This window comes from Branchiostoma belcheri, unplaced genomic scaffold, assembly GCF_001625305.1.
Source record: "Branchiostoma belcheri isolate BF01 breed outbred unplaced genomic scaffold, Haploidv18h27 scaffold93, whole genome shotgun sequence".
NCBI lineage: Eukaryota > Metazoa > Chordata > Leptocardii > Amphioxiformes > Branchiostomatidae > Branchiostoma > Branchiostoma belcheri.
Window position 1 is genome coordinate 767,121 of NW_017804609.1, and position 24,893 is coordinate 792,013.

The following is a 24,893-nucleotide window of genomic DNA, read 5'->3' on the forward strand; positions in this document are numbered from 1 at the left end:
GTGGGGGTCAGGACAAAAAACGGCCATACATAAAAATGTAACGATCATTCCCCCACAACCTCTGCTTGGAGAGTAGGACGGGCAGAAACAATGTCCGGACGCGTGCCCCTTTTTCCCGGCATAATTGCTGCTCCTCCCTCGGGAAGATGTTTAATTTGCGACTGATGAATGGCTAGACTGGCCACATCACGCCTCTGGCTACTCTCCAAGCAGATGTTGATGGGGGACGGAAGATCGTTACCTTTTTATATATGGCCCGTTTTTTTTGTCCTGACCCCCACCGTATTGGACTCTCTCTGGCCAGTGGATACACACATGGAAACGAATAGAGGACAAGACAATGCTCATTTTCACTTGAGTTAAGTGAGAAAAGTCGTGTTAAGTGCCTTTCCCAAGGGCACAAGATCGGTGACATGTCAGGACTCGAACCCGGGACCTCTCGGTTCCGAGTCGAGCACGCTGTCGCTACGCCATACCCCAATGTCAGGCGTTTTTGTCGCTGGGGTCGACGCACTACCGACCATACCCAAATCGAAACTAGCAGAACTATGCCGACCTGCGCTTAATAAGGAAATGAAGATTTACCATTGTAAAATAACAAGAAATCAAAATTTTTCATAGTAAAATAATATGAAATAGAGATGTGTTACTGTAAAATAAAAAGGAACGGAGACCGGCCAGGCATACATGTATATATATACACCACTAGGGTCGACGCACTACCGACCATACCCAAATCGAACCGAGCAGAACTATTCCGACCTGCGCTTAATAAGGCTGGGAACGACACGTCTGTCATCGCGTGGGCCTTATGTTACTTACTGCCGTGGGAACGAGAGTTTAAGTCGCTTGTTATTCTACCTCCTGCTGAAATAACCTCGAACAGGCTCCTCAGGATGCTGGAAAAATAGTGCAAATATTGTCCAAATAGACTAGATTGTATGCCTGTGTAGGGCCCTGCAAACAGTCTGGCACCTAGGCTAACTCAGGAGGGCTGTGGTATATTTTCCTTGGGGGCATGTTGGCCCTGGAGCCGAGGAACTGGTCTGTGTAGGTCCTGGAAACAGGCTACTAAAACTATCCATTGTACCCATTGACAAGAGTATAGGAATGTCCCCTATACCATTATGTTCTGTTATATGTACATATCATCAGCCAAGTTTTTCTATGTCCCGATCAGTATTAGCCTGGGTACCATCCGGATTTTCGCTCCGCAACCGTACAAAGAAATCACAATTTTTTCAAGCGTTGTGGAGCGAAAATCCCGATGGTACCCAGGCTAGATCAGTAAATCTCTCTTCAAGCTTAATCCGGGATCAAAATAACATTTCCATATTTCCATATTTATATCTCCAGCCGGATTATCCAGATGAAACAACAGGCGACAATGGCGGAACGATGTGACATGGCGTGACCCTAGTGACCTCTAGGGCGTCCGGGGAGGTCAGAGATGTACGTGAGTTTGCGTCACCTTTTTCTCAAACCTTAAGAACCTTAAGAAGGAACTACAAGAGGCAGCGTACTCCTTAACGTAAGGCACACAAAAACTATGTGTCGTTATTTAACATCTAATATATTGCTAGACGTCGTCTGTTGAATTGGTGCTGGTTTGCGCTTGGTTCAGTTCAGTGTCAAATTGTCTCTCTACTAGGGTATTTGACTCTTGCGTGAAGCTGAAGCTGAAAGTGTCTCTAGGAGAGCACATCGAATCGGTCCGTACTCTCAGTGTACAACGAAACTGATACAGTATGATGTAGGATACGCGATGTAAAACAGTGGTAAACGTACCTTTAGCGAACGCCAGGACCAGAAGAGTAGCTTGAATGAGTGAGAACAGTTCCATAGTAGCGCAGGCTGTGTTTCTTCAGTCTCTTTCACACATACTCCAACACTGATGTCTTACTCAGTCTGTCTGGTTTGCCCTCTTGTAGGGTGTGACTCTCCTCTCACGAGAGAAGTGCTTGTCTTCCCGAGTTCCGGCGGTCTTACATCACCAGTCCCGTGCCTATAACCCGGCAGCGCTCGCTGACTACTCTCCATGTACGGCTGAGGGCGCCAATTATGGCCATACAGGGATCGCCCGAGGTGCCCTTGCCAAGCCAAGCGCCGCCCAACTAAACTCCCTTGCGCTGCGATCGTTTAGGGACCGCTAGGGGACCGCTGGGAGACCACTTGGAAGTAAGGACAATTTGACAGTTTGTTCAACGAATTTCAAATTATTTCAATCATGTTTTGAAATTTTTTTCTTTAATTTTTTTTTTACAAATCATACTTGAACATCATTCATTGTACGTGCGTTGTTAAGAAGTGATGTGTTAAGAGTGTGTCTGATGCGTGGAATATTTGGCGGGAAAATAAATATACAGTCGTCCGTTACGTTGTTACCGAGTGACGTGTTGAGAGTATGTCTGATTTGGAATATTTGGCGGGAAAATAAAGTCGTGCGTTGTTAAGGAGTGACGTATTGAGAGAGTGTCTGATGTGTGAAAGGTTTGGCGGGAAAATAAAGTCGTGCGTTGTTAAAGAGTGACGTGTTCAGAGAGTGTCTGATGTGTGGATGTTTGGCGGGAAAAAAAGTCGTCCGTTGAATCATATTCCAGTTGTAAAATCAAAGGTCTCAGAGGTCGCAAGGACTTGAAACCGCTCCAAAATTTGGCGGGAAAATAAAGTCGTGCGTTGCTAAGTAGTGACGTATTGAGAGAGTGTCTGATGTGTGGAATCTGTCAGTAAGTTTTCGGTGCCTCGGGCTGTAGGTCTGTTATGCCGATAATCGCATAGTTTTCATACAGAACAGCTTCCCGAGATGCCCCGCGTGCCGAACTCATAACATTCGGCGCCCCGTTTTGAGAATTAGACCGGACCATTTACTCACAAGGGGTGGTTAAAAATTAATCCTACAATTTGTCCCCTTTTCAATTTTTTAGCAATCTTCCAAATTTTTCCTTACTTTTAAGACTCAATTTCCTGCGTTAACTTCATTTGAACTTCTTCAGTTTTAATTTTTCTTTAGTTCTGAAGAAAAGAAACTTTCAAGAACACGCCCATAAAATGAATAACACTTGGTACAGCCTAAAGTCCTTGTCTTGGCAACATCGGTGATGAAATTTTAACGCTCGCCTGACGGATTTCAAAACCCTTCCGCCTTAAGAGAAATCTTAAGAACGTAAACTTAAGGCGGCAGCTTACCGTCTTGAGGGGCAAGGTCGCGTCTCAAGGAACCGTGGTGCTACTTAAGGAGTCGGGACGTTTCTCAAGGTGACACGGACGCACCTTAAGGTGTCACATAGCACTCCTTGAGATGTTACGTAACATACATTTCTGAATGTGAAATAGACGGGTTTAAAATCATCTTTATTGTATGCAAGATGAAAGATCACGACGAAAAGTAGTTACTCAAGCAAGCAACTGGATATGATTTTGGAAACGGTCAGACGTTTCAGCTAGTATCCACTAGCTTTCGTCAGTGACTGAGAGACCAGAGAAGAAATGCATGTTGATAAGCACAAACTATTGATTGATATGAAATGTCTGCCCGTTTCCAAAATCATATCCAGTTGCTTGAGTAACTGCTTTTTGGTGTATCGTATTACCTGGATGTCTAACCTTCATCGACGTAAGATGAAACATTGCTTTAGTAAAGCTTAGGTCAGCCCTCTATGTCTTGATACAGTACTAAAAGAGCTAGACTACTATTTTCTTCCACACTTTAAAAAGCCCGATAGAGGCTACTATTTTTGCTACGAATTTTGGTATCCATAACCCCTGATGGGGGCTACAACACACACACACAGCTTAAAAAAACGCATTCCGTTATCCTAATCTGAACATACCTGCATTCCGGATGTACTTGTCACCACATTAGTGCATGATGGACACGTTATCAAATTTTGTCTGTTTAGTCATTGCAGTTAATCCGAAGCAAGCGGAAGTCGGGATTAGCCAGGCTGGCTTAATCTCGCACTCTGCCAAGACAAAGTCCTTAAGCGGTAAGACGTAACGTAAGGAATTGGCTCGAAGGGAGGAGGTTAGAGTATGATTCACACAGCTGAAACGGGAAGACTTTTTATACGTCCCAACATTTCATGACTAGACATGGTGACAGCACACTCAAGTAACTTCAACTTAATTTATGCCACCACCAACGTAGAGGACGAATACAGGACAAGAGTCAAGACAATACTCATTTTCAACTGAGCGAAGTGGGGAAAGTCGTGTGTAAAGTGCCTTTCTCAAGGGCACAAGATCTGTGGCATGTCAGGACTCGAGCCCGGGACCTCTTGGTTCCGGGTTGAACACTTCGATTCCGGGACCTCTTGGGTCAAGGTTGAACACTCTGCCGCTACGCCACACGACCGCACATCATATTGGGACGGAATAGGGCAGGGTAAGAAGCATATTATGGTATGTGGAGATTAGATCACTGTGCCATCTGTCACACGCGTATACTTTCCCAGAACTGCCAGTATGATCTAGCCTCGTGACCGGAGGCGATGTTTGCTCTAGGTACAAATATAACAGCCGTGCGAATATTTGTCTGACAAGCGTAAAAATATAACTAACAAATAAAAGTTAACGTCTGTAGTGGGTCATTTTTACCTCACCAAGTTATTTCTTCCTGAACAAGTGAGTTTTTTTTTCAGAATTCGTTCTCTTTGGTATATACTTCTTCACTATAGTAACTCCTTAGTGGTAAAATAAAGATATCTTAGACCCTGGAACGCCTTAGCAACTGGACTATTGTTAGCACCCATGGACCTAATAACACACCTGGTAGAGGAAGGTATTTTTGATACGGCTGAGGAAAATTATTGTTGTGTTTCTTGTTACCGCTAAATAAAGTTTAACGAAGTAAAACTAAAATGCATCAGAACCAGGGCTATCCCCAGGACCCGTCCCTCCGTTTGCTTGTTGGAAAGGGACAAATGTTTCACCTGATTTTCTCAAATTTGCTTCTAAAATGCGTGAATTAGCGTTTCAAAGGGTTCGAAATTCAGATATAGAATTCCATGCCAGCGGTCGACCCAAAAACCAAGTCTAGGGTCGGCGGATTTTTACTTGGGTCGGTCAGGAAAATGGAAATATAAAATTTATATAGTAGAACTTTAGAACTTTTAGAACTATTTAGAACTTTTATTCAGCCTGTCACACTATAAGTTATATATAATAAAAGTTCTAAACGGGAACTATGCGGCTCCATGTGTCTTACTGAGGGACGACTGCGTGTGCAAGATGTCGGTTAGCTGGAGAAATGAATCCACTGTACTATATACAGGAAACATAAAATTTGTTTCCCTATGCCCACTGTGCGTCCAAACGTCCTGAGTTTGATCAGCAAACATCCCCCATCCTGTCTATATGAAAACAGCATATATATGGAACGTGTAAGTGTGTTAATACGTGGCGAAACCTGCTTCATTCCGCTGGTCAACTCCAACAGGACAACATGTTGGCTTTCCTCGTCCTCGCTGTACTCAGCCTGGCCGTGCCGTCTTACGGTAAAGTTCAATTTTATTATTGAATAAACTATTCAATAATATTTTTATGACAAGACGTGGTGACGGCACACTCAAGTTTTTCAACTTTATTTTATGACACCACCAACGCAGAGGGCAAATACGGAACAGGACAATACTCATTTTCACTTGACTTCAGTTAAGTGAGGAAAGTCGTGTAAAGTGCCTTTCCCAAGGGCTCATGATCGGTCGCATGGCAGGATTCGAATCCGGGACCTCTTGGTTCTAACTCGAGCGCTCTATCGTTGCGCCACACGACCCCGCAAAGGCTTTATTTGACTGTTGCCTACTTTTTTTTATCAGGTCTAGATGACAGTGGCTGCGCGGCACTTGGAGGCACCTGCACGGACTACCGTTATACCACCTGTAAGGCCGGTTACGTTACCAACAAGTGCGCAGGTGACACCTACAGACGCTGCTGTCTCAACTGTGACGCCACTTGTAAGTCTTACATCGTTTTCTTGAGATGCTCTGTGTCTTATACTACAAAGTAAGTCTGCCTACGTTTTATTATAAGATGTTGTGTGTCTTATGCTACAAATTGTGTCTTTTGCCACTTTCTTAAGATGTTATAAAAAAATCCTTAAAGACACAACATATGTAGAAGCTGTCTTGAAAGTTCATCTGTTTGTTGGTAGACGTCAACATGTCATAAGTTTCAAACTGTAATTTCTAACACAAATAATGGGACTTACCCAAATTTTCCACTGTACAACTCCAGTCCTTGTAAATGAAGTGATGGATTGCTCATTCCTTGACAAAGACAGGAGTTGTACAGTTGAAAATTTCGACAGAAAAGTACGGCTACTTTCCTAATGTCGTCTTCTTCTACAATTATGTACTTATAGGTATATGATGAATGAGACTATCGTTTCTTGTTTGTTTATTTCTTTGTTCGTTTACATGGCCAGGAACTGGAAGTGAGCTATGATGATGGTTTGTACGAGTGTATAACGAATGATACTTATGTACGTTTATTTGTTTATTTATTTATTTGTTTGTCTGTTTCCAGGCCAGGCATTTGAGGCGAGCTATAATGGGGTATGTACTGTATTATGTTGATGTTTATTTTTGTTTGTTTGTTTGTTTGTTTGTTTAGGCCAGGCATTGGAATCCAGCTATGCGACCTATGACAGCTCCTGCGCGGCATCAGGTGGGACGTGTAAGGTGACGTCCAACTACTGTTCCGGGTCCTACGTCAGCGGCAAGTGTGGAGGGCCTTCGGATAGGAAGTGCTGCGTGCCATGTATGTACTAAAGGCTTCTACACACACACACACATAGAAGTGATGTGTGCCATGTATGTACATCATGCCTTCTATTACACATAGACACAAATACACACACTCATATACATATACAAATGAGAAGAAAACTACTCTCCTCTTAACATCCGAAAACCCACAAATTATAGAAAAAGTGGGATCCTTTGTCTTCCTCTGTCTTCAAAAAAGAAGTCGGACCCATCAGTAGTTTTTACCAGTAGTTTCTTTGTAATTAATAGTAGTTCTATGTGTACTAATTGTCTGTTTTTATACCATGTTTCTTCTGTTCCTGCAATTAGCCCACGGGCATGAATTTGCAATATATTATTCGAATTAAAAACAGTTCGTCTACAAGTGTTCCCTAGCCATTCTCTCAGCCCCTTCTGTGACCCATAGTCTTGTTCCAGCTTCCGGTGGCGGTGGCTCCAACAGCATAGGGCTGAGCTACAGCTCCTGTGCTGGCGTGAACATGGTCCTTCGGGATGGCTGGGGAGCCAGGCCACCCAAATACACCAACGCCATGCACACCCCTGTTAGCCAGGTAAGCAGGATGATTTGCTGTCGGCAGCTTGTCGTGCGACAAAGAAAGAACTTTATTGCACAACAGCGTATGGCAACAACTACTGAGCATAGTACAAAAAGAAAGGGCACGACTGTATAGAATGAAAATCAACATCATAATTACTGAACTTCAAGAGATAATACTGTGCACAAATGTGACAATCCTTCCATACTGAAAGTCGATCCGAAGGCGTACTAATCGACTTTTGACTTTTATTATTGTTTGTTTGTTTATTGAGATCTCCATTAGTATGGAAGTTAACTCCATACTATTCTCCCTGGAAAGTCTTCTTCAGAATCCTGGTGACAGTCCTTTCTCAGATAACGTTGTTTATTGAGAATTAACAAGGAGCTTCAACGTGATAATAACACCCAGCATCTTTGTTGTTCTCAGGTGTTTATTCACCACACCACTGGCTCCGCCTGCTATGACCAGGACAGGTGTTCCAGCCTGATTCGGTCTCATCAGAATTATCACATGGATAACAGAGGTGAGCCAGTAATAGCATTATTACTGTTTAACACCTAGTATTTGTTTCTTGTTGCCAGGTGTTTATCCACCACACCACGGGCTCTGCCTGCTATGACCAGGACAGGTGCTCAAGCCTGATCCGCTCGCACCAGAATTATCACATGGACAGCAATGGTAAGGTAGTCAGTACATCGAGATTAACATGGTTCTTGATAGACCCTGTCTATACGGAACCACCCAAGGCGGTTTACATGTGGTTTACCCCGAAGCCGGTTTCAAGTGGCTCCGTCTGAACGGTCCGAAATCACATTGAAAGCGCCTTCGTCTGGAGCCACTTCTAGAGGTGGTTTCGAATCGGTTTCCCCGCATCGCGATTTGCGTCTGAACGCAATGTGATTTCAATGTGACTTCGCCTGGTCATGGATTACGGAGTGATATTTCTTTTTTTATATGCAATACCAACTTTTACGTGGCAGCAACTTACAGAGCAGTAATGGTCAAATAATGTGTCCGTTCTAGGGCGAGCTTCACCGCCTCTGGCGGGACCACGTCGGCATTCGGCCGAGATAGGCTGGGAGGGGGGCATCGGCAATCATGTCGTTGACATCTGACATTAATAACACGCCGCCTTGCGTGTTATCATCAAACAGCAATAAATGTAGCGCAAGAGCATTATGTTCGGACACGGTTTCACAGGTGTGTGTGGCACGTGGACCAGATGTGAGGAATGTGAGTTACCCGAATCGCGCCTTGGGTGGTTCCGTATAGACACGGCCATAGTCTCTATTGTATCCAGAACCGTGCCAATCTAGTTCTGTGCCGTGGTGGGTTAGGATCAGGCATGGTTCTGGATAGTCTCTATTGTATCCAGAATCTAGAAGTCCAGAAGTCTATGCATGTCCAAGAGCATAGATTTGCCCCAGGCACCGTTCTGGATACGCGTGGACTATCAAGAACTGTGCCTGAACAAAGGTGAAGGATTTTTGCTTTTAATACCTCTTTGTTTGATCACCCAACAACACGGCTTGTGGCTCACATGGTGGGAAACTTCTGATAATGACACCTGTTGTATCCTTAACCCAGTGTTATGGTTATACTGGCTAAACAGGGTATATCACCCTGATACAAGCTACACTAATACAGATACCCCTGTGTTCCAGGCTGGGCTGATATCGGATATACAAATACAGAATGATATGTCTGTGTTCCAGGATGGACTGATATACTACCTGGTACCAGATACTAGTATACAGATATTTTTGTGTTCCAGGCTGGGCTGATATCGGGCTGTGCTGATATTGGATACTACTATATCGATATGTCTGTTTTCCAGGGTGGGCTGATATCGGGTATAACTTGCTTGTGTTTCAGGCTGGGCATATCTACCTGATATCAGATACTAGTATACAGATATTCCTGTGTTCCAGGCTGGGCTGATATCGGGTATAACTTCCTGATCGGTGAAGATGGCCGTGTGTACGAGGGGCGCGGTTTTGACCGGCAGGGCGGCCACACTCAGGGCTACAACAGCGTGTCCATAGCTGTCAGCTTTGTGGGCGACTACACCAGCCGGCTGCCCAACCAGGCAGCACTCAACGCTGCCAAGGCTATCATTGATGTAAGGGTCTCTCTGGAAGTATTGTTTTTGGTCTCCCAGTGTGTGTGTGTGTGTGTGTGTGTTTGTGTGTGCGTGTTTGTGTGTGTGTGTGTGTGTGTGTGTGTGTGTGTGTGTGCGTGTTTGTGTGTGTGTGTGTGTGTGTGTGTGTGTGTGTGTGTGTGTGTGTGTGTGTGTGTGTGTGTGTGTGTGTGTGTGTGTGTGTGTGTGTGTGTGTCTGTGACTACAACAGCGTGTCCATAGCCGTCAGCTTTGTGGGCGACTACACCAGTCGGCTGCCTAACCAGGCAGCACTCAACGCTGCTAAAGGCTATCATTGATGTAAGGGGCTTTTTGTTTGTGTGTGTGTGTGTTTGTGTGTGCGTGCATGTGTGTGTGTACGTGTGTGAGTGTTTGTGTGTATGCGTGTGTGTATGTGTGTGTGTGTGCGTGTGTGTGTGTTTGTGACTACATTGATTGATTGATTGATTGATTGATCTATTATTGATCCAGTGCGGCGTGCAGCTGGGTAAGGTGACGTCAGGCTACCGTCTGAAAGGCCATCGTGATGTCGGCAGCACTGCCTGCCCGGGCGACACTCTGTATAGCCACATTCGTACCTGGTCGCACTACAGCTAAGAACCAAGCAGAGGTAAGGGTTTATTGAGTTTTTTTTTTATTCCAACATGTAATCACCAGACGTGGTGGCGACACACAAGTTTTTTCAACTTATATTAATGCCGCCACCAACACAGGGGACAATACATGACAGGACAATACTCATTTACACCTGAGCTAAGTGAGGAAAGTCGTGTAAAGTGCCTTTCTCAAGGGCACAAGATCGGTAGCATGTCAGGAGTCGAACCCGGGACCTCTTGGTTCCGAGTCGCGCACTCTGCCGCTACGCCACACAACCCCACAATTGAGGTTTATTGAGGAAAAGCTCTCCTTTGGCTGCCCACCCGAAGGTGGCAGCTATTCTTCCAGGAGAGGGAACATACATATAAGACATAACAATACATCACGTAGAATTACATATACATTTACATTACATAGTATTTTAAAAGAAAACATGTGTATAACATCAGATGTGCTCTACTTATTCATGTCCCCCATGTGTTTTAGTAGGCCTTGTTTGAAGGGGGCGGCTGAGAGCATCTGTAGCAGCGACACCTGTGCTGCAGTGCAATGTGAACCAGTCAGAATTGCCCTGAGGAAGGTGACAGACAGTCACTGAAACGTCGGTTGAATAAAAGGCTTGGTTGTGTAAAAAAGTGTCTATTTGTTTAGTGTCTTACCAACCTGATGAAACTATTCACGGGCTCTGAACCAAGCAGATGTAAGGGGCGGGCTGAGAACCAAGCAGATGCGCGGGGGCGGGCTGACGACTAAGCAGACGTGCGTGTGGTAGGCAGGACGTAATGCTTGTTGTATCTGGAATCGTGCTTTATCCAGAACCATGCCCAGGAACGGTCCTGGATAGTCCACCTGTAGCCAGAACCGTGCCTGGAGCAAATCTACATTCTTGGATCTGCGGAGACTATCCAGATCCGTGCCTAACCCTGACCCTAGGATTCAGATTTCGCAAACTATGAAAGGTTCTAGGTGCATGGTTTGGAAAGAAATGGGGTATATGACATGTTTTTTTATAAGTCCGGAATAGGTTCTTGACTAAGTTTTTTTACTTGAACCTAAACATTTTTACAAGTTCGGAAATGGTCCAGCGAACCGGTACACAGCACCAGAACTTCCACTGCAGATGGTGGGACGGGTCGTTGTACTGTAGTGGTGAGAGTTCCTGTCGGCCTAGACACGTTCTGGAAAGAATGAGCAGAAATAGCAGAGATCAGATGTGGCATTATATTGTGCGACTACTAAACAAGGACCTCTGATTAATCTCTAGAGAACACGCTCAGAATGCACTTTTGTCGCCTATCGCTTAACCGCATATTATGCTCGAAATGTGACATGAAAAATTACGCTCCTAAATGTAAATACATAGTTATTTTTATTGCGCCTTAATGGATTTTAATATAGATTCTAAGTCATTATGATAAGTGCCTAACCTTTTTTATACCTATTTACCCCAGTATAAATACCATTTTAAAACTTGTATGACTAAGGCAAAATTATGTGGAAATGTAATACTTGTACCGTCTTAAGTTTTAAGCTTTACATGTATACCTCCGTCACATTTTATCGATTGTAAGCGGCAGATCAATTCAGGGCCCCTTTACGGGAACCCTGCGACGCTGTACCGTAAGAATGTGGAGAATAAACCATTATTATGTTTTTGACAAAAGAAATAACGAGTCATTGCAAATTCTTGCCCGAGGGCAAGAAAATGTTGAAAAACTGAGATCAATTCACTTTTTGGCTCCTTTCAAAGCGTCCCTTTTCTTTTCAGTTTGAGATACGAAAATAAGAGAGACGTTGTGTTTACACCAAAAAGCAGTTACTCAAGCAACTGGATATGATTTTGAAAAAAAATTATATCCAAAATCACATCCAGTTGCTTAAGTTACTGCTTTTTGGCGTATCGTATTAGCGGATGCCTAACCTTCATCGATGTAGACATTGTTGTTTAGTTAAAAGAAGTACCTGGCACAGTCTGGCATATGAAGGTACAGAGATAGTTGCAGGGTTTGCTGCTCCAACTGACTTTTCCGGACGGGCTTGCGGAGTAAAGAACGCAGTCGCGCGTGCCCCTAATGTCGTTGGGTTGTTTCGGACCCCAGGAACTGTACGGCCCAAGTGCAGAACCGTCCACCTGGAACGACCGTGAACTTGTTTTTTTATATCCCATGACCGAACATGGCGACGGCACACTCAAGTTATGTCAACTTATTTCATGCCGCCACCAACACAGAGGGCAAATACAGGGCAGGGCAATACTCATTCTCACTTGAGTTAAGTGAGGAAAATCGTGTAAAGTGCCATTCCCAAGGGCACAACATCGGTGGCATGTCAGGACTCGAACCCGGCACCTCTTGGCTCCGAGTCGAACACTCTGCCGCTACACCACACGACCGTGAACTTCTTTGAAGTCAACCATCGTCGACCAGATACCTTTGACCCAGTGTTGTGACCCAGTCACACTTCAAAGAAGCCACGTGACAAGCCTCACTGGGTCAGTCTACTGAGGAAGACCAGAGAGACAGGTCGAAAGCTCTAGGTGAGAGAATTTTTTATGTTGGACCAAAAGTTTTAACTTAAAACATGTAACTACCAACACAGATGAACTTTCATGCCCGTTGGTTTTTTTTCTACATACCCATTTGTAGCTTCCCTCTTCGCGCCGATCGTGCAGACCGATCCAGAAACTCCAACCGTCGGTCGTGGCCCTGTACAGGGAGCCCAGGAAGGCGTTGGTGTCGGCGTCTCGGGGCATGGCGAGGGTGCCGCCGTCTGAACGACAGGCCGCCGCCGCTTCGCTGAAAGTTTCGCGTGTGTTGAACACCTTGTAGCAGATTTTACGCCAAAGTTTGTAACCCGTAGGACAGGATGCTGGAAAACAAACTTTTTACTTAACTTTACTTTTACGACAAGGGCCCAAGAAGACTTTACTTTACTTTTACTGAGAACATATCAGTACACGGGTCAACAAGGCAGTCGAAATTGGTAGTATCAAAACAACAGCAGGCTAAGGAATAGGGACGGGAGATCCTGAAAAAGCAGCACCAACAAAAAGTAGTGGATGCTACTTGAAACGTCTGACGGTTTTAAAAGAAATTATCTAGTAGTTGATTCAGTAAAAGTTTCCTTGAGCAATTCATCAAACAGATTCATTCATACAGTAACCAGCCCCTCCAACTCTATCCTGCCACTTGCTACATAAATTTGATCCAACACCAAAGGGTGTCTGCTACAGCACCAGTTACCATGGTGACAGGTCCAGTTCTTGACCTTATTTGTTTGGAGAAGAAGAAGGCGAAGAAACAGTAAAAACAATATGTTTTTCTTCTGAAACTCACCTGGTTTCTTGTTTATTTCGTGAAGACGTTTCTCCAAGGCGACGATTTTGCCTCGCTCCTTGTCCAGGTCGCACTTCAAGGCGTCAACAGTGGCGAACAGTTGGCACATGGCGTCTTGGTCGCGTTTCAAGGCGCTAAGAGATATCGACATTCCATCTTGGCCACGCTCTAAGACGCTAACAGCAGTGGTCATGTCGTCTTGGTCGCGTTTCAAGGCATTAAGAGCTCTCGACATTCCGTCTTGGCCACGTTCTAAGACGCTAACAGCAGTGGCCATGTCGTCTTGGTCGCGTTTCAAGGCGTCAACGGTGGCGGACAGTTGGGATATTCCCTGAAGCGCATAGCAAAAAGTTTGATTATGATAGCAAAGAAAAATTCATATTTCTTATGCAACTCGATAAACCATGTATCAAAAGCTTGTAAGGGGTGTTCCGTAGCGCTGCGGTCATTGACCCGCGATCGTCGAACTTCGAATTCGACGTTGTTCTAAAATTCGAAACGGGTTCTAAAGTTCAATTTTTGGCTAAAGATGCTTTTTTTCACCCATGTTTTGCCAATAAACAATTTTTTCACATCTATGTTGCCAAAGTGAGCAACATTCAGTGTCTTATTTACCAACCTACCATCATACTGAATTTCATTTTCTTTCAGGCTCTAATTACGAAAATATCGATGCTTTTTATGTGTTTGGAACGGAAGAGGAAGAAGAAACTGAGAAAAAAATGTTTTCCTTCGGTAAACATAATAAGAATAAGAATTAAAAACATAGCTGGACAACAAGCCTTATGGTGCAAGACTGTTACCTGCTTGTTCCTGAACGTCAGGGGGGCGAGTCCCGCGGCGCTTAGGCTCAGTAGCACGGCGATGCCGGCGGCGAGGAAGCTGCGGCGGGCGCGGAGGAAGCTACAGACACCCCGACGGCCGCTCGCTCCACCCGGATACGCGCGGTCTGGTAGAGAAAAACATTAGAATTTGACTCATATTATTGTTAACGTCACTATAACATTGTGGAAACAGTGTCACCTTGGCGACTGTCACCATGGTAATATTTTTTCTTGCCAGCTTTCTGTACACTTTAAACAAATATTCAAATTAGCAGATAATTATCATTTTTAGATGTGAATCTTACTTCATTTTCATCAACTTTACTGATACAACTTACAGTACAGATGTAATATTATGACTAGATGAATGAATGAAATCCATTGCTCGACAATCTTACATTGTAAAATGTATAACAGTAAAGCAACAATACTACAATACTAAACTATCCTACAATAATAACTACAATCTATTATTATGATAACTTCTATTAGTATTCAATATGTGAGTGATCCTTGACCCTCTTCAGGAGAATTTTACTCCTGATTGAACAAATATTCACTAAAATGCCGGAAAAGTTACTCTCCAAGCAGAGGTTTGGGTTTTGGGTTATTTTTGGCGTGTTTTTAGACTTTTTTTATCGGGGTTTCTTTTTTGCACTGGGATTTTTCTTTCACCCAACCCAAAAATTTAAAGAAAAATTCCAGTGCAAAAAAGAAATCCCGATAAAAAAGTAATAAAAACACATTAAAGATACCCCCAAACCCAAACCTCTGCTTGGAGAGAAGGGAAAGTTGTAAAAGCGCCGGTTACCTGCAGACGTTGCGTAACGTTTCACCTCCTCGGTGTTTACGTACGTGTGTGAAGACGTGTCCTGGTCTTCCCGCTGCTTGTCAGAAGCGCCGTTGCCAAGGCGGACACGCCCACGTGAACCACTCTGCTGGACGGGACGGGGTTGGGGTGGCGGCCCGCTGGGTTGGCGGCTGTCGGGGCCGGAGAAAGGCAACCGGATAGGCTCTGCCTGCTCGTACATTTTGACTGTGCAGACAGCAGGTACGCAGTACAACAACCACCCACAGTCAAGGCGCATGAATATGGAATATTTCCAATGATTTCATGATAAGTCTGCTGAGGTAAGGTTATATGTGGAGAACTAGCGTGGGATGTGGTGGTATTTTGTTTTTTTCCGTAAGTCACAGACCAATTTCCTGGCTCAGACTAAAAGAAACATAAAAAGATCTGTCTATTTTTAGTTTATTTCCACATGAAGAAAATCAAAGAAATTTGTAGTAAGAATACGAAAAAAAAACGTGATGGAAAAACCATAGACTATTTCGATCTATCCCGTTGACTACATAGTTTATTTTGATGCATTTCATCCTTATTTTTATAATCAAATCAAAATGACCTGATATGGAGGACATCCTCTGGGAATCAGATTAAAAAAAAACTGATGCGAGTGTGCGAATAAAAAAAAAGTATGGGACAATAAAAGTTGCTTTCATCATAAAATCTACGTGGCCATGAAAGTTCAACATATGAGTATGATATGGCGAATAACACTTCATTTTCATTTCTTCACATGTTCTTCTTTTCCGTTTGAAATTAATTTTTGCATTCAATTCTACGACATAAGTATCGTTTTCCAATATTTTTGGCAATTTAAGGGATACTTTTGTCATTTTTGTACGATATATAGTATGATCGAAAACTTGTTGTTTTTTTTAAACGAACGAAAATTCATGCCCGTATTGATGTCATCCATATAATCATATCAACATGGCCCATTAAAACTACCCATGGGGCCTTGCGACCGCGCGAACTGCAAATCCAAGATGGCGACCAAATGTTTTTTTTTTGCCGGAGGAACTTCTGCTAAAAGTTGATATACAACGTAGCAGAGGCTAGAGGAAAGCAGAGACACGGATATCGTCACCCTAGCCGGAATGAGAGATTTAGGCCTTCCTGCAAACAAGCAGATGTACCAAACAAGCAGATGCTGCAGCAAACAAGCAGATGTACCTGGCCCTCTCCCGGTACATTGAGTACGCAACTCTTCCAGCTTCACTCAAGCACAAGACATCTACTAGTAGACATAAAATATCCAGAGAGACTTTTTGACTCTGAACTGAACCACGCGACAACGAGCACCAAGTGACCACGTCTAGCGATATATTAGACATTAAACAAGGACGTCAACAACAACAACAAACTTTTCTGAAAACTTCTGGTCTGGAGGATTACAGATGGCTGTTTTGGCCGGTGAGTTCTTCTCAACTTTGTTCCTAAATTCTTGCGACAATGTTTTGAGGAAACTTTCGTCGAAAGGCGACGATAGCGCGGAACTATGGCCAATTTTCTGGAGGCATGATTATGGCTGAAATAAACTGACTTGCATAACAACAACGATTCCGTTATTTATTGTTTATCTTAAATTATGTTTGATTGATTTATTATTGTTTTTACTATTTTTGTTTAGTTAGTTGGACTCCAGGAAGAGTAGTGTAAACTTTATGTATTACACTAAATGGAGATCGAAATAAAACAAACAAACAAACAACAAAGTCCATAAGGCCATGTTGATTTGATTATATGGATGACATCCTCTGGGAACCCCAAAACTGATGCGAGCGTGCGAATTAAAAAAAACGTTTGGCAAAAAAAAAGTTGCTTTCCTTACAACTTAAAAGTCATAAAGGGGCACAAGATCGGTGCACGTGACATGCCAGGCAGGATTCGAACCCGCGACCTCTTGGTTCTGAGCCGAACGCGCTGCCACAGGACCCCACTTTCTGTGTCCAGGGCCCCACTGCAATTCAGTGCTCAATCACTACGTGGCCTCACTGAGTGGCCGCTTCTGCGCTTCGTGCTCACGTTTTTAATTGGGGTATAACTAAAGAAGGCCAAACTAATTAATTTGTTGGTTCTCGGATTTTTTCTTTAAAAATATGAAGCGACAGGGAGAAAAGAATACTAGTAACTAGAAAGGCCAACATTTGCCCAAAAGCAAATGCAGCACATTTCACCCATTCTTCTTCCCCATTCACCATGCAATCCATACCACCCTGTATTTGCTTGAAGACTACTTACGCCACACCAATTTAATTTCTTGGTTAAGGGATTCACCTTCTAAACCTTTTTTTCTGATTTGCAAAAAAAATCAACTGCAGAATGCTCATATTTTGCCCTGAACAGTTGAAAACAGTCCTTTAATTCCTAGTTGTTACAGTTATTTCATCCTTCAATGCAGTGGTATCATTAAAAATTCATAGTTTGATTTTGAACCAGCCAGGTGTGTTGACTTCATGGCTCCTATCGTACCATTTTGGGCCATAATAGGATGCCTAAGCCTGTTTTTATTTTTTATTTTTTCCATTATTTTTCTAGAAAAATCTGTTAACCAAGAAATTAAATTGGTGTGGCCTTAGTACCTTTCCATATATACCACCCTGTATCTGTTTGATTATCCCAAATTTGATCACATAATTATCCCAGCAGCCAATCAGCAAGGAGAAACCACCTGATGAGAAAGGAGGTCATGTGTGCCAAATTTGGTCAGGCATGCCAAATATGGTCATGCATGCCACTTGTGCCAAAAATGGTCATGCACACCATATATGTAGCCGATGTAGGTGGCGCTTTTGCGGTGAGGACGCAATCCCAAGTATAGGTTACATATAGCGGTGAGAATTTAAGCAGAACTCCAGTCAGAAGCTCTGAGGAAGGTGTCTGATAGACACAAGTACATTAGACTTGTGTATAGAGTTAGATGTTTATGGGTTTGGTGTAATGAGTCGATCGGTGTAATATAGCCAGCTGTACCAGCTATACAGGTACAGAAGCTGGTGTGTTACGCTGAAGGGCGGTTACTAATGTACCGGCTATACAGATACAGATACCGTCCCCTTTTCAAGAAGGCTCCCCACTGCATGCCCGTAGCCAGGGGGGGTTCGTTGGGTTCGGAAGAACCCCCCCCCCCCCCCACAAGGCTCAAAGGTCCACTTTTTGGTCCCCCTTTTATGTAAAGGTCCACTTTTTGGTCCACTTTTTATGTGAAGGTCCAAGATTTTTGTTGAAAAGATGGACTGGAATCATAGAAAAACTGCTCCCTTTGTCATTGAATAAAAATTTATCTTTGATTTTTTCTTGGAAATCGTCACAAAAATGCACGAAATGCCATTTTAGAAGGTTCATTTTTCAAAATTTTCCGAGGGAGCATGCCCCTGGACCCCCCTAGGAACGAAGTCCCCTCAAGCAGTGGGACGAACCCCCCATTCAAAATCCTGGCTACAGGCATGAGCCGCTGTAAGAAACAAAAGATGTGTCTTCTCATCACTCATCGATCATCCCATCATTTGCAGGTCACTTGTTTCTTCACTCTAACTTTAGCTCCGTAATTACACGTTGCATTGTGTTTTTCTAGGTTTGGCCTGTGGCAAAATATGCACCCTTTCACACTCTGGCAGCAGAATTCATTTTCGTCTCATTCTTTTTATGTTTTCTGTGTTTACAGACGCCTGGGTAGCCAATCAATTTTTTCCAAACTGATTTTAAAATAACTGTTACATCAAGTATAAGAAGAGAAGTAAACGATTTTCCAAACTGTGGACTGTGATAGCGATAATGATAGAGCGTCTTTTGTTTTCTTCAGCAGCCCTCCAGCAATGTTTTGATGGATGGCAAGCTCCTCCTCCTTATAATTATGGGTGTCACAACCTTTCCAGTTCGTGGACATTGAGGTCAACTTAGATAGTATTTTGTCTTGGATAAGTTTTCAAAAGTCATTTTTATACTACTGAATGATATTCGCATAAAAATTCAAGATGGCAGTCCCTCTAAGTCACGCGATTCTATCATTCGTTTCGAGTGCAGACACAATTTGGACCTGGGAAGAGCAGTGACACCCGACTGTATTTGTCTAACTTTCCTAGATTGTTGCCTGACTCCTTCGTCTCTGACTGCACTTTTCGTAATGTGGACAGCGTCCATTCTTTATCGGTCATTGATCCTCCTTGAATGAATGAATGAATGAATGAATGAATGAATGAATGAATGAATGAATGAATGAATGAATGAATTTTTATTTACGTGTCTTGCAACTTTTGTCGCCCAGCCCATATGGGCTTATAAAACACAAACATAAACATATAAACATACTGGTACAGATATGCCTTGATTTGCTCCGGGCACCCCTTTTGTCTCTGACTGCATTGACGTAAGAAGCCAGAGGGTAAATTTTTCCATAATTAGCCCTTCCGGAGAAAAGTGTCGCTTTGCTCTTTGATGTGTCTGTGTGAAACAATCCTGCTTAGCTTTGCGTTGTTACGCATTATCCAGTAAGTGGACATTGAGGTCAACTTATATAAGAAGAGTATGAAAGAGACTCAGTGTATTATTTTGCTTCCCCCTCCAAGTTTTCATCAAGCCATTCTGAAATCTTCAGACGCACGAGATCTGCCCCAGTACCTAAGAGTACTCTTATTCTACCTGCTAACCCTATCCTGCTTACATCATAAGCAGAACTGGCCAAGGAAGGTTATGACAATGCCTGTAGAGGGCCGAAACCCGCGTGGCCGCCCAAAGAAGAGATGGGTAGACAGTATTAGGGAAGATGTCAAAAGCTTGAAACTGCAGAAGGCCAACCCGCTAGACAGAAGCAGCTGGAGAGCAGCCATTAGACCCAAACGACACCCCACGACGTCCAACCCTTGCATGACGGGGAACAACGGACGTTAAGTCGTGCAGTGAGTGAGTGAGTGAGTGATCATACTGTAGCTTTGCATTGTTACAGCATTATCCAGTAAGTGGATATTGAGGTCAACTTACCAACCAGCCACGTGCAAAACGGTATAATAATATTATATTTTTTCTTCCCGTCTCCATTTTTTGGAGTGTGAGTGAGTGTGAGTGAGTGAGTGAGTGAGTGAGTGTGAGTGAGTGTGTGAGTGAGTGAGTGAGTGAGAGTGAGTGACTGAGTGGGTGTGAGTGAGTGAGTGAGTGAGAGTGAGTGACTGAGTGTGAGTGAGTGAGTGTGTGAGTGAGTGAGTGTGTGAGTGAGTGAGTGAGTGAGTGAGTGAGTGAGAATAAAATCTTGAAGCAGTGTCCTATCTGCAGATTTCTTGCACTGAAAAAAAACATCTCAAATTGAGTGGATCTTGGGGGGCGGACTAAAGCTACTGTAACAAGGCTGGACACTAGGCTATGCCTGGGTGACTCTGAAAGCGGCACTTTTCTACAGAAGGGCTATAGCCTCTACCAGGCACCGCGGATCGCTGGAAAAATAGTAGAAATTGGCTGAAATAAAGAGATAGTATAACAGAGAAGATCCTTTTCGTTTATACGCTCCCTTTATTTCGGCCAATTTCTACTATTTTTACAGCCATCCGCGGTACCTGGTAGGGGCTACAGAAGGGCCAATCATAGTGGAGTTTCGTGACCTACAGTGGGGGTCGCTGGAAGACAGACAAAGAATGTCCAGACTGTGCATGATGTACAAAATGACTCTATAAACTGGTGGATGTCGCAACTACTAAGTATCTGATACCAGCCCAGAAAAGAACAAGAAACAGTCATGCCTTCAAATATCAGATTAATCAACCGAGAATTGAGGTATTCAAAAACTTGTATTTCCCCAGAACTATCGTAGACTGGAACTCGTTGCCACCAAGCACAGTTGGGGCATCATCACTAGAAAGCTTTAAACAACTCCTGCAATCAAATGTGCAAAGATTGGGTGTAACAAGTCGTTCGGTGTGATTAATAGCCAGCTGCTGCCGCGCAGCGTGCCTGCGAAGCTGGTGTGTTACGCCGAAGGGCGGTTATACTGGCTATGCAGATACAGAAGCTGGTGTGTTACGCCGAAGGGCGGTTATACTGGCTATACAGATACAGAGGCTGGACTGTGTTACGCCGAAGGGCGGTTATACCGGCTATACAGATACAGAAGCTGGTGTGTTACGCCGAAGGGCGGTTATACTGGCTATACAGATACAGAAGCTGGTGTGTTACGTCGAAGGGAGGTTATACTGGCTAGACAGATACAGAAGCTGGTGTGTTACGTCGAAGGGAGGTTATACCGGCTATACAGATACAGAAGCTGGTGTGTTACGCCAAAGGGCGGTTATACCGGCTATACAGATACAGATACAGATACAGAAGGAGCTTCAATTTGATAAAATGCCCTCTCCGGAAGGGTCCAACATGGAGGAATTCACCCTCTGGCCTTTTATGCCAATGCAGTCAGAGACAAAAGGGTGGGAGCAAATCTAGGAGGGCAATTATGGATAAACAATGGACGCTGTCGTCACTCAGAAAATATATGGGGGGTCTATCTGCTTAAGGAAACAAAAGACACTATCATTATCGGTATCGCAGTCTTTTCCATCTTACAAAGAGTGCAGTGAGGAAGAAAGGAGTGGCAATTAATCTAGGTCTGTTAGATAAATACACACTGATCTTCTATAGCAACCAGACTAACTACGCTGGCTATATATAGGAGAATATTTGTTGGGGGAGTTTGGCTTCCTTGGGGTTTGACTGGGCCACTCAGTTAGTAGTCTCTTCGGAGGGAAAGAAACTACAAAATGTACCTCCCCGCGGCCGGACTCCATTGGCCCATTTTACTCTCTTTTTTTGCTGAATTCTACGATCCGTTTTCCCGTAGAAAAGCCTGGTGAAGGCTACTGATCTTCCCTGATCTTATATAATTGTATGAGACAAATTGAAGAGTTGGGAGACTTAGAGGGATTGCCATATCTTTAATGTTTATGCGTATAATTTTCAGCAGCAGTATAAAAATTAAAAAAAAGGAAAAACACAGAATATGTGGGCTGGACAATAACAGGAGATGGACTCATCCTTAATTTTCTATATCAGTTATTATCAAGAATGGCCTATAACAAGAAGTGAGTATCAAAAAATGGTGTTTTTTTTAGAAAAGTTAACAAGCACAAACCACTGAGAATTGAATAAAGTAATAAAATAAAATGAAGACTGCAAATAAAAACAGAGCATTTCATTTATGTTTTCTCCAGTAGGTTTTATTGAATAATCTCCTTGTACACTGTATCCAACAAAACCCAACTACTAAGTACCTAATACCAGCATAGAAAGAACAAGAAATACCCAGGATGCCTCTAAGTACCATATCATTAGGATTGAGGTGTTCAAAAATTCATTCTTTCCTAAACCGCAGAGTGGAACTTATTGTCACCAAGTACAGTGTAGGGGCATTGTCATTAGATAGCTTTAAACAATGTTTAGAGTTAGATGTTTATGTGTTAGATGTAACAAGTCGGTCGGTGTAATGTAGCCAGCATGCCTGCGGAGCTGGTGTGTTACGGCGAAAGGCGGTTATACTGGCTATACAGATACAGAAGCTGGTGTGTTACGCTGAAGGGCGGTTATACCGGCTATACAGATACAGAAGCTGGTATGTTACGCCGAAGGGCGGTTATACTGGCTATACAGATACAGAAGCTGGTACATGTGTTACGCCGAAAGGTGGTTATACTGGCTATACAGATACAGAAGCTGGTGTGTTACGCCGAAAGGTGGTTATACCGGCTGTACAGATACAGATCCTTGTTGACCCCTATAAAATTTGTAACTTTGAAATGGTTGATCTTGTATTGGTGTGAGGCAAGTGATATCACAAGTTGCAAAAAAGAAGTTGGACTGTTAAACAGTAACTCAACATAAAGGAAAAAAAAGACACCGCGTTTAAACAAGTTTTACTCCTAAACCTATAGACGACTGGTTGTAGTCTTTTGACGCCACTGAAAACTCCAGTCTTGGGTCGTCTGGTAGGCTGCAGGTTGCAGGACTTAGCCACGCTTTTGGGCATCTGTAAAAAAAAAGAAAATTCATAAAGCTTAAACAAAGAAATACACACAAACTAAATAATAGGGAAGAAAGTATTTGAGGCCGGGAATAAAAGAGAGGCGCGTGCGGTGCTGAGTGAGTGAGTGAGTGAGTGAGTGAGTGAGTGTGTCAGTGTGTGAGTGAGTGAGTGAGTGAGTGAGTGTGTGTGAGTGAGTGAGTGAGTGAGTGTGTGAGTGAGTGAGTGAGTGAGTGAGAGTGAGTGTGTGAGTGAGTGAGTGAGTGAGTGAGTGAGTGAGTGAGTGAGAGAATAAAATCTTGAAGCAGTGTCCTATCTGCAGATTTCTTGCACTGAAAAAAAAAACTCAAACAAATCAGATTTCTTTCCTTTTCCTTACCTACAATTATGTACATGTATGGATTGAAGTGAAGAAAATTCAAATCTATGTACATGTATGGCAGGGTATAATAATTATTCTTATGATTAAAGGGTTCGAGCAGAATAAGTAGATTATTAGCACAAATATTTTACAACAAACTTTGCAGACTAACAAACATCCAAAGTTTAATAACTCTACTCTGTAATGCTGAAAAAAGCTGTTATGTCCCTATATCAATATGATATAATTTTTAATATCAATAATATAATTTTATAAATGTTTAATATTATATCAATATTATATTATATCAATATTATATTACATATTATTTGATATTACATAATTTTGTAATATTATAATTATTTCTAAAATTATAATTTTTAATATCAATATCAATATAATTTTTTTTACCATAGATCAATAAGCCTAACATTCATATTTTGATAGGACAAATAGCATACAAGAGTTTTGCATGCCCGTAGCCAGGATTTTGAGTGGGGGGATTCTTTCCATTGGTTGAGGGACCAGCGAGCGCTTAACAGGCGCGAGGTTGCTAGGAGGCATGCTCCCAAGAAAATTTTGAAAAATAAACCTTCTGAAAAATTGGCATTTCCTGCGTTTTTTTGAGGTTTTCAAAGACAAACAACAACTTTTTATTCAATGACAAAGTGAGAATTTTTTCTACGATTCCAGCCCTGCTTGTGATACAAATCAGTCCATCTTTTAAAGCAAAAATTTTTTGGACCTTTCCATAAAACGTGGACCAAAAAGTGGACCTTTGAGCCTTGTGGGGGGGTCGCCCGAACTCCCTGGATACTGGCATGTCCTGCAAGGAAAAAAGGAGCGAAAACCAGACCAGCCTCATAACCCCTGCTTCTCCTATTGGGTCAGTTAGTCCTCACTACTTGTGAGAATTTGGGCTGGCCTCAATCATTATCGGATGTTTCTGACTCAGGGAGAAGAGTTGCTGTTACAGTTCTACTCGGTAACCCTTAAGCCAGGTGAGTGGTGATACCATTCAGGTGGTTATGCCATTCAGGTGGTAATACCATTCAGGTGGTACCATTCAGGTGGTTATGCCATTCAGGTGGTAATGCCATTCAGTTGCAATTGGTAATACCATTCAGGTGATACCATTCAGGTGGTTAACCAACCATTCAGTGGCCTAACGGCCGTGTTACGTGGCGACCACTAAGTAAAAAAAAAGAAAAAAAAAAGTGCGATTTCTTACAGTCTTCCTCCTGGATTTCCTTGAGTTCCTCCAGTTGCTCTTGTTCCTCCTCTGGTTCCTCCTGGAACTCCTTTTCCTCTCCCAGGAGGTCCCCCATCTCTTCCACAACCTCCCTCAGCTCTTTCACTGTAAAGGACAATTAACAGTCATGCCTTCAAATATCAGAGTTATCAACCAAGAAACTTAAGGTATTGATGGCTATTAGGCCACACCAATTTAATTTGTTGGTTCTCGGATTCGCCTCTTTGTTTTTCTCTGATTT

General features: G+C 43.0%; 3 protein-coding genes across 5 annotated transcripts in view; 1 reads left to right on the top strand and 2 right to left on the bottom strand.

The window, feature by feature from the left end:
• LOC109461519 (neuronal acetylcholine receptor subunit alpha-4-like) overlaps positions 1–2,170 on the bottom strand; it is a 30,365-nt gene extending 28,195 nt beyond the window's left edge. The window contains exon 1 of the mRNA XM_019757900.1: positions 1,789–2,170. Within this exon, the coding sequence (XP_019613459.1) occupies positions 1,789–1,843 (55 nt within the window). The 5' untranslated portion in view covers positions 1,844–2,170. The remainder of the gene's footprint in view (positions 1–1,788) is intronic.
• Positions 2,171–5,403: 3,233 nt separating this feature from the next.
• On the top strand, positions 5,404–10,137 carry LOC109488291 (peptidoglycan-recognition protein SC2-like). 3 transcript variants are annotated; one of them, XM_019792486.1, is made up of 8 exons: positions 5,404–5,495; positions 5,817–5,954; positions 6,613–6,759; positions 7,185–7,318; positions 7,733–7,795; positions 7,951–7,984; positions 9,238–9,428; positions 9,918–10,137. In XM_019792486.1, exons 1-8 carry the CDS (start codon positions 5,444–5,446, stop codon positions 10,041–10,043), a joined length of 885 nt encoding a protein of 294 aa, XP_019648045.1. In that variant the 5' UTR covers positions 5,404–5,443; the 3' UTR covers positions 10,044–10,137. The 3 variants fall into 3 exon arrangements, with proteins under 3 accessions (XP_019648045.1, XP_019648044.1, XP_019648043.1); XM_019792485.1 differs by lacking the exon at positions 7,951–7,984 and having other exon boundaries at positions 7,733–7,829; positions 9,918–10,136; XM_019792484.1 differs by lacking the exon at positions 7,733–7,795 and having other exon boundaries at positions 7,888–7,984; positions 9,918–10,134.
• A 1,484-nt stretch (positions 10,138–11,621) lies between these two features.
• Positions 11,622–15,233, bottom strand: LOC109488289 (C-type lectin domain family 4 member G-like). The gene is made up of 6 exons (XM_019792482.1): positions 15,014–15,233; positions 14,182–14,327; positions 13,379–13,709; positions 12,679–12,911; positions 12,006–12,174; positions 11,622–11,656 (listed from the first exon to the last, which is right to left on the bottom strand). The coding sequence occupies exons 1-6, from the start codon at positions 15,231–15,233 to the stop codon at positions 11,622–11,624; spliced, it is 1,134 nt and encodes a 377-aa protein (XP_019648041.1).
• Positions 15,234–24,893: the final 9,660 nt, after the last annotated feature.

Bases quoted from the DNA above. Each gene is read 5' to 3' on its own strand.
- LOC109488289 (XM_019792482.1), bottom strand. From the start codon at position 15,233: ATGTACGAGCAGGCAGAGCCTATCCGGTTGCCTTTCTCCGGCCCCGAC. The intron at 14,328-15,013 runs GTAACCGGCGCT...TTTCTCTACCAG, and splicing joins ACGTTACGCAACGTCTGCAG to ACCGCGCGTATCCGGGTGGA. The intron at 12,175-12,678 runs GTATGTAGAAAA...CGGTCGTTCCAG, and splicing joins AAGAGGGAAGCTACAAATGG to GTGGACGGTTCTGCACTTGG.
- LOC109488291 (XM_019792486.1), top strand. From the start codon at position 5,444: ATGTTGGCTTTCCTCGTCCTCGCTGTACTCAGCCTGGCCGTGCCGTCT. The intron at 5,496-5,816 runs GTAAAGTTCAAT...TTTTTTTATCAG, and splicing joins CCTGGCCGTGCCGTCTTACG to GTCTAGATGACAGTGGCTGC. The intron at 9,429-9,917 runs GTAAGGGTCTCT...TTATTGATCCAG, and splicing joins CTGCCAAGGCTATCATTGAT to TGCGGCGTGCAGCTGGGTAA.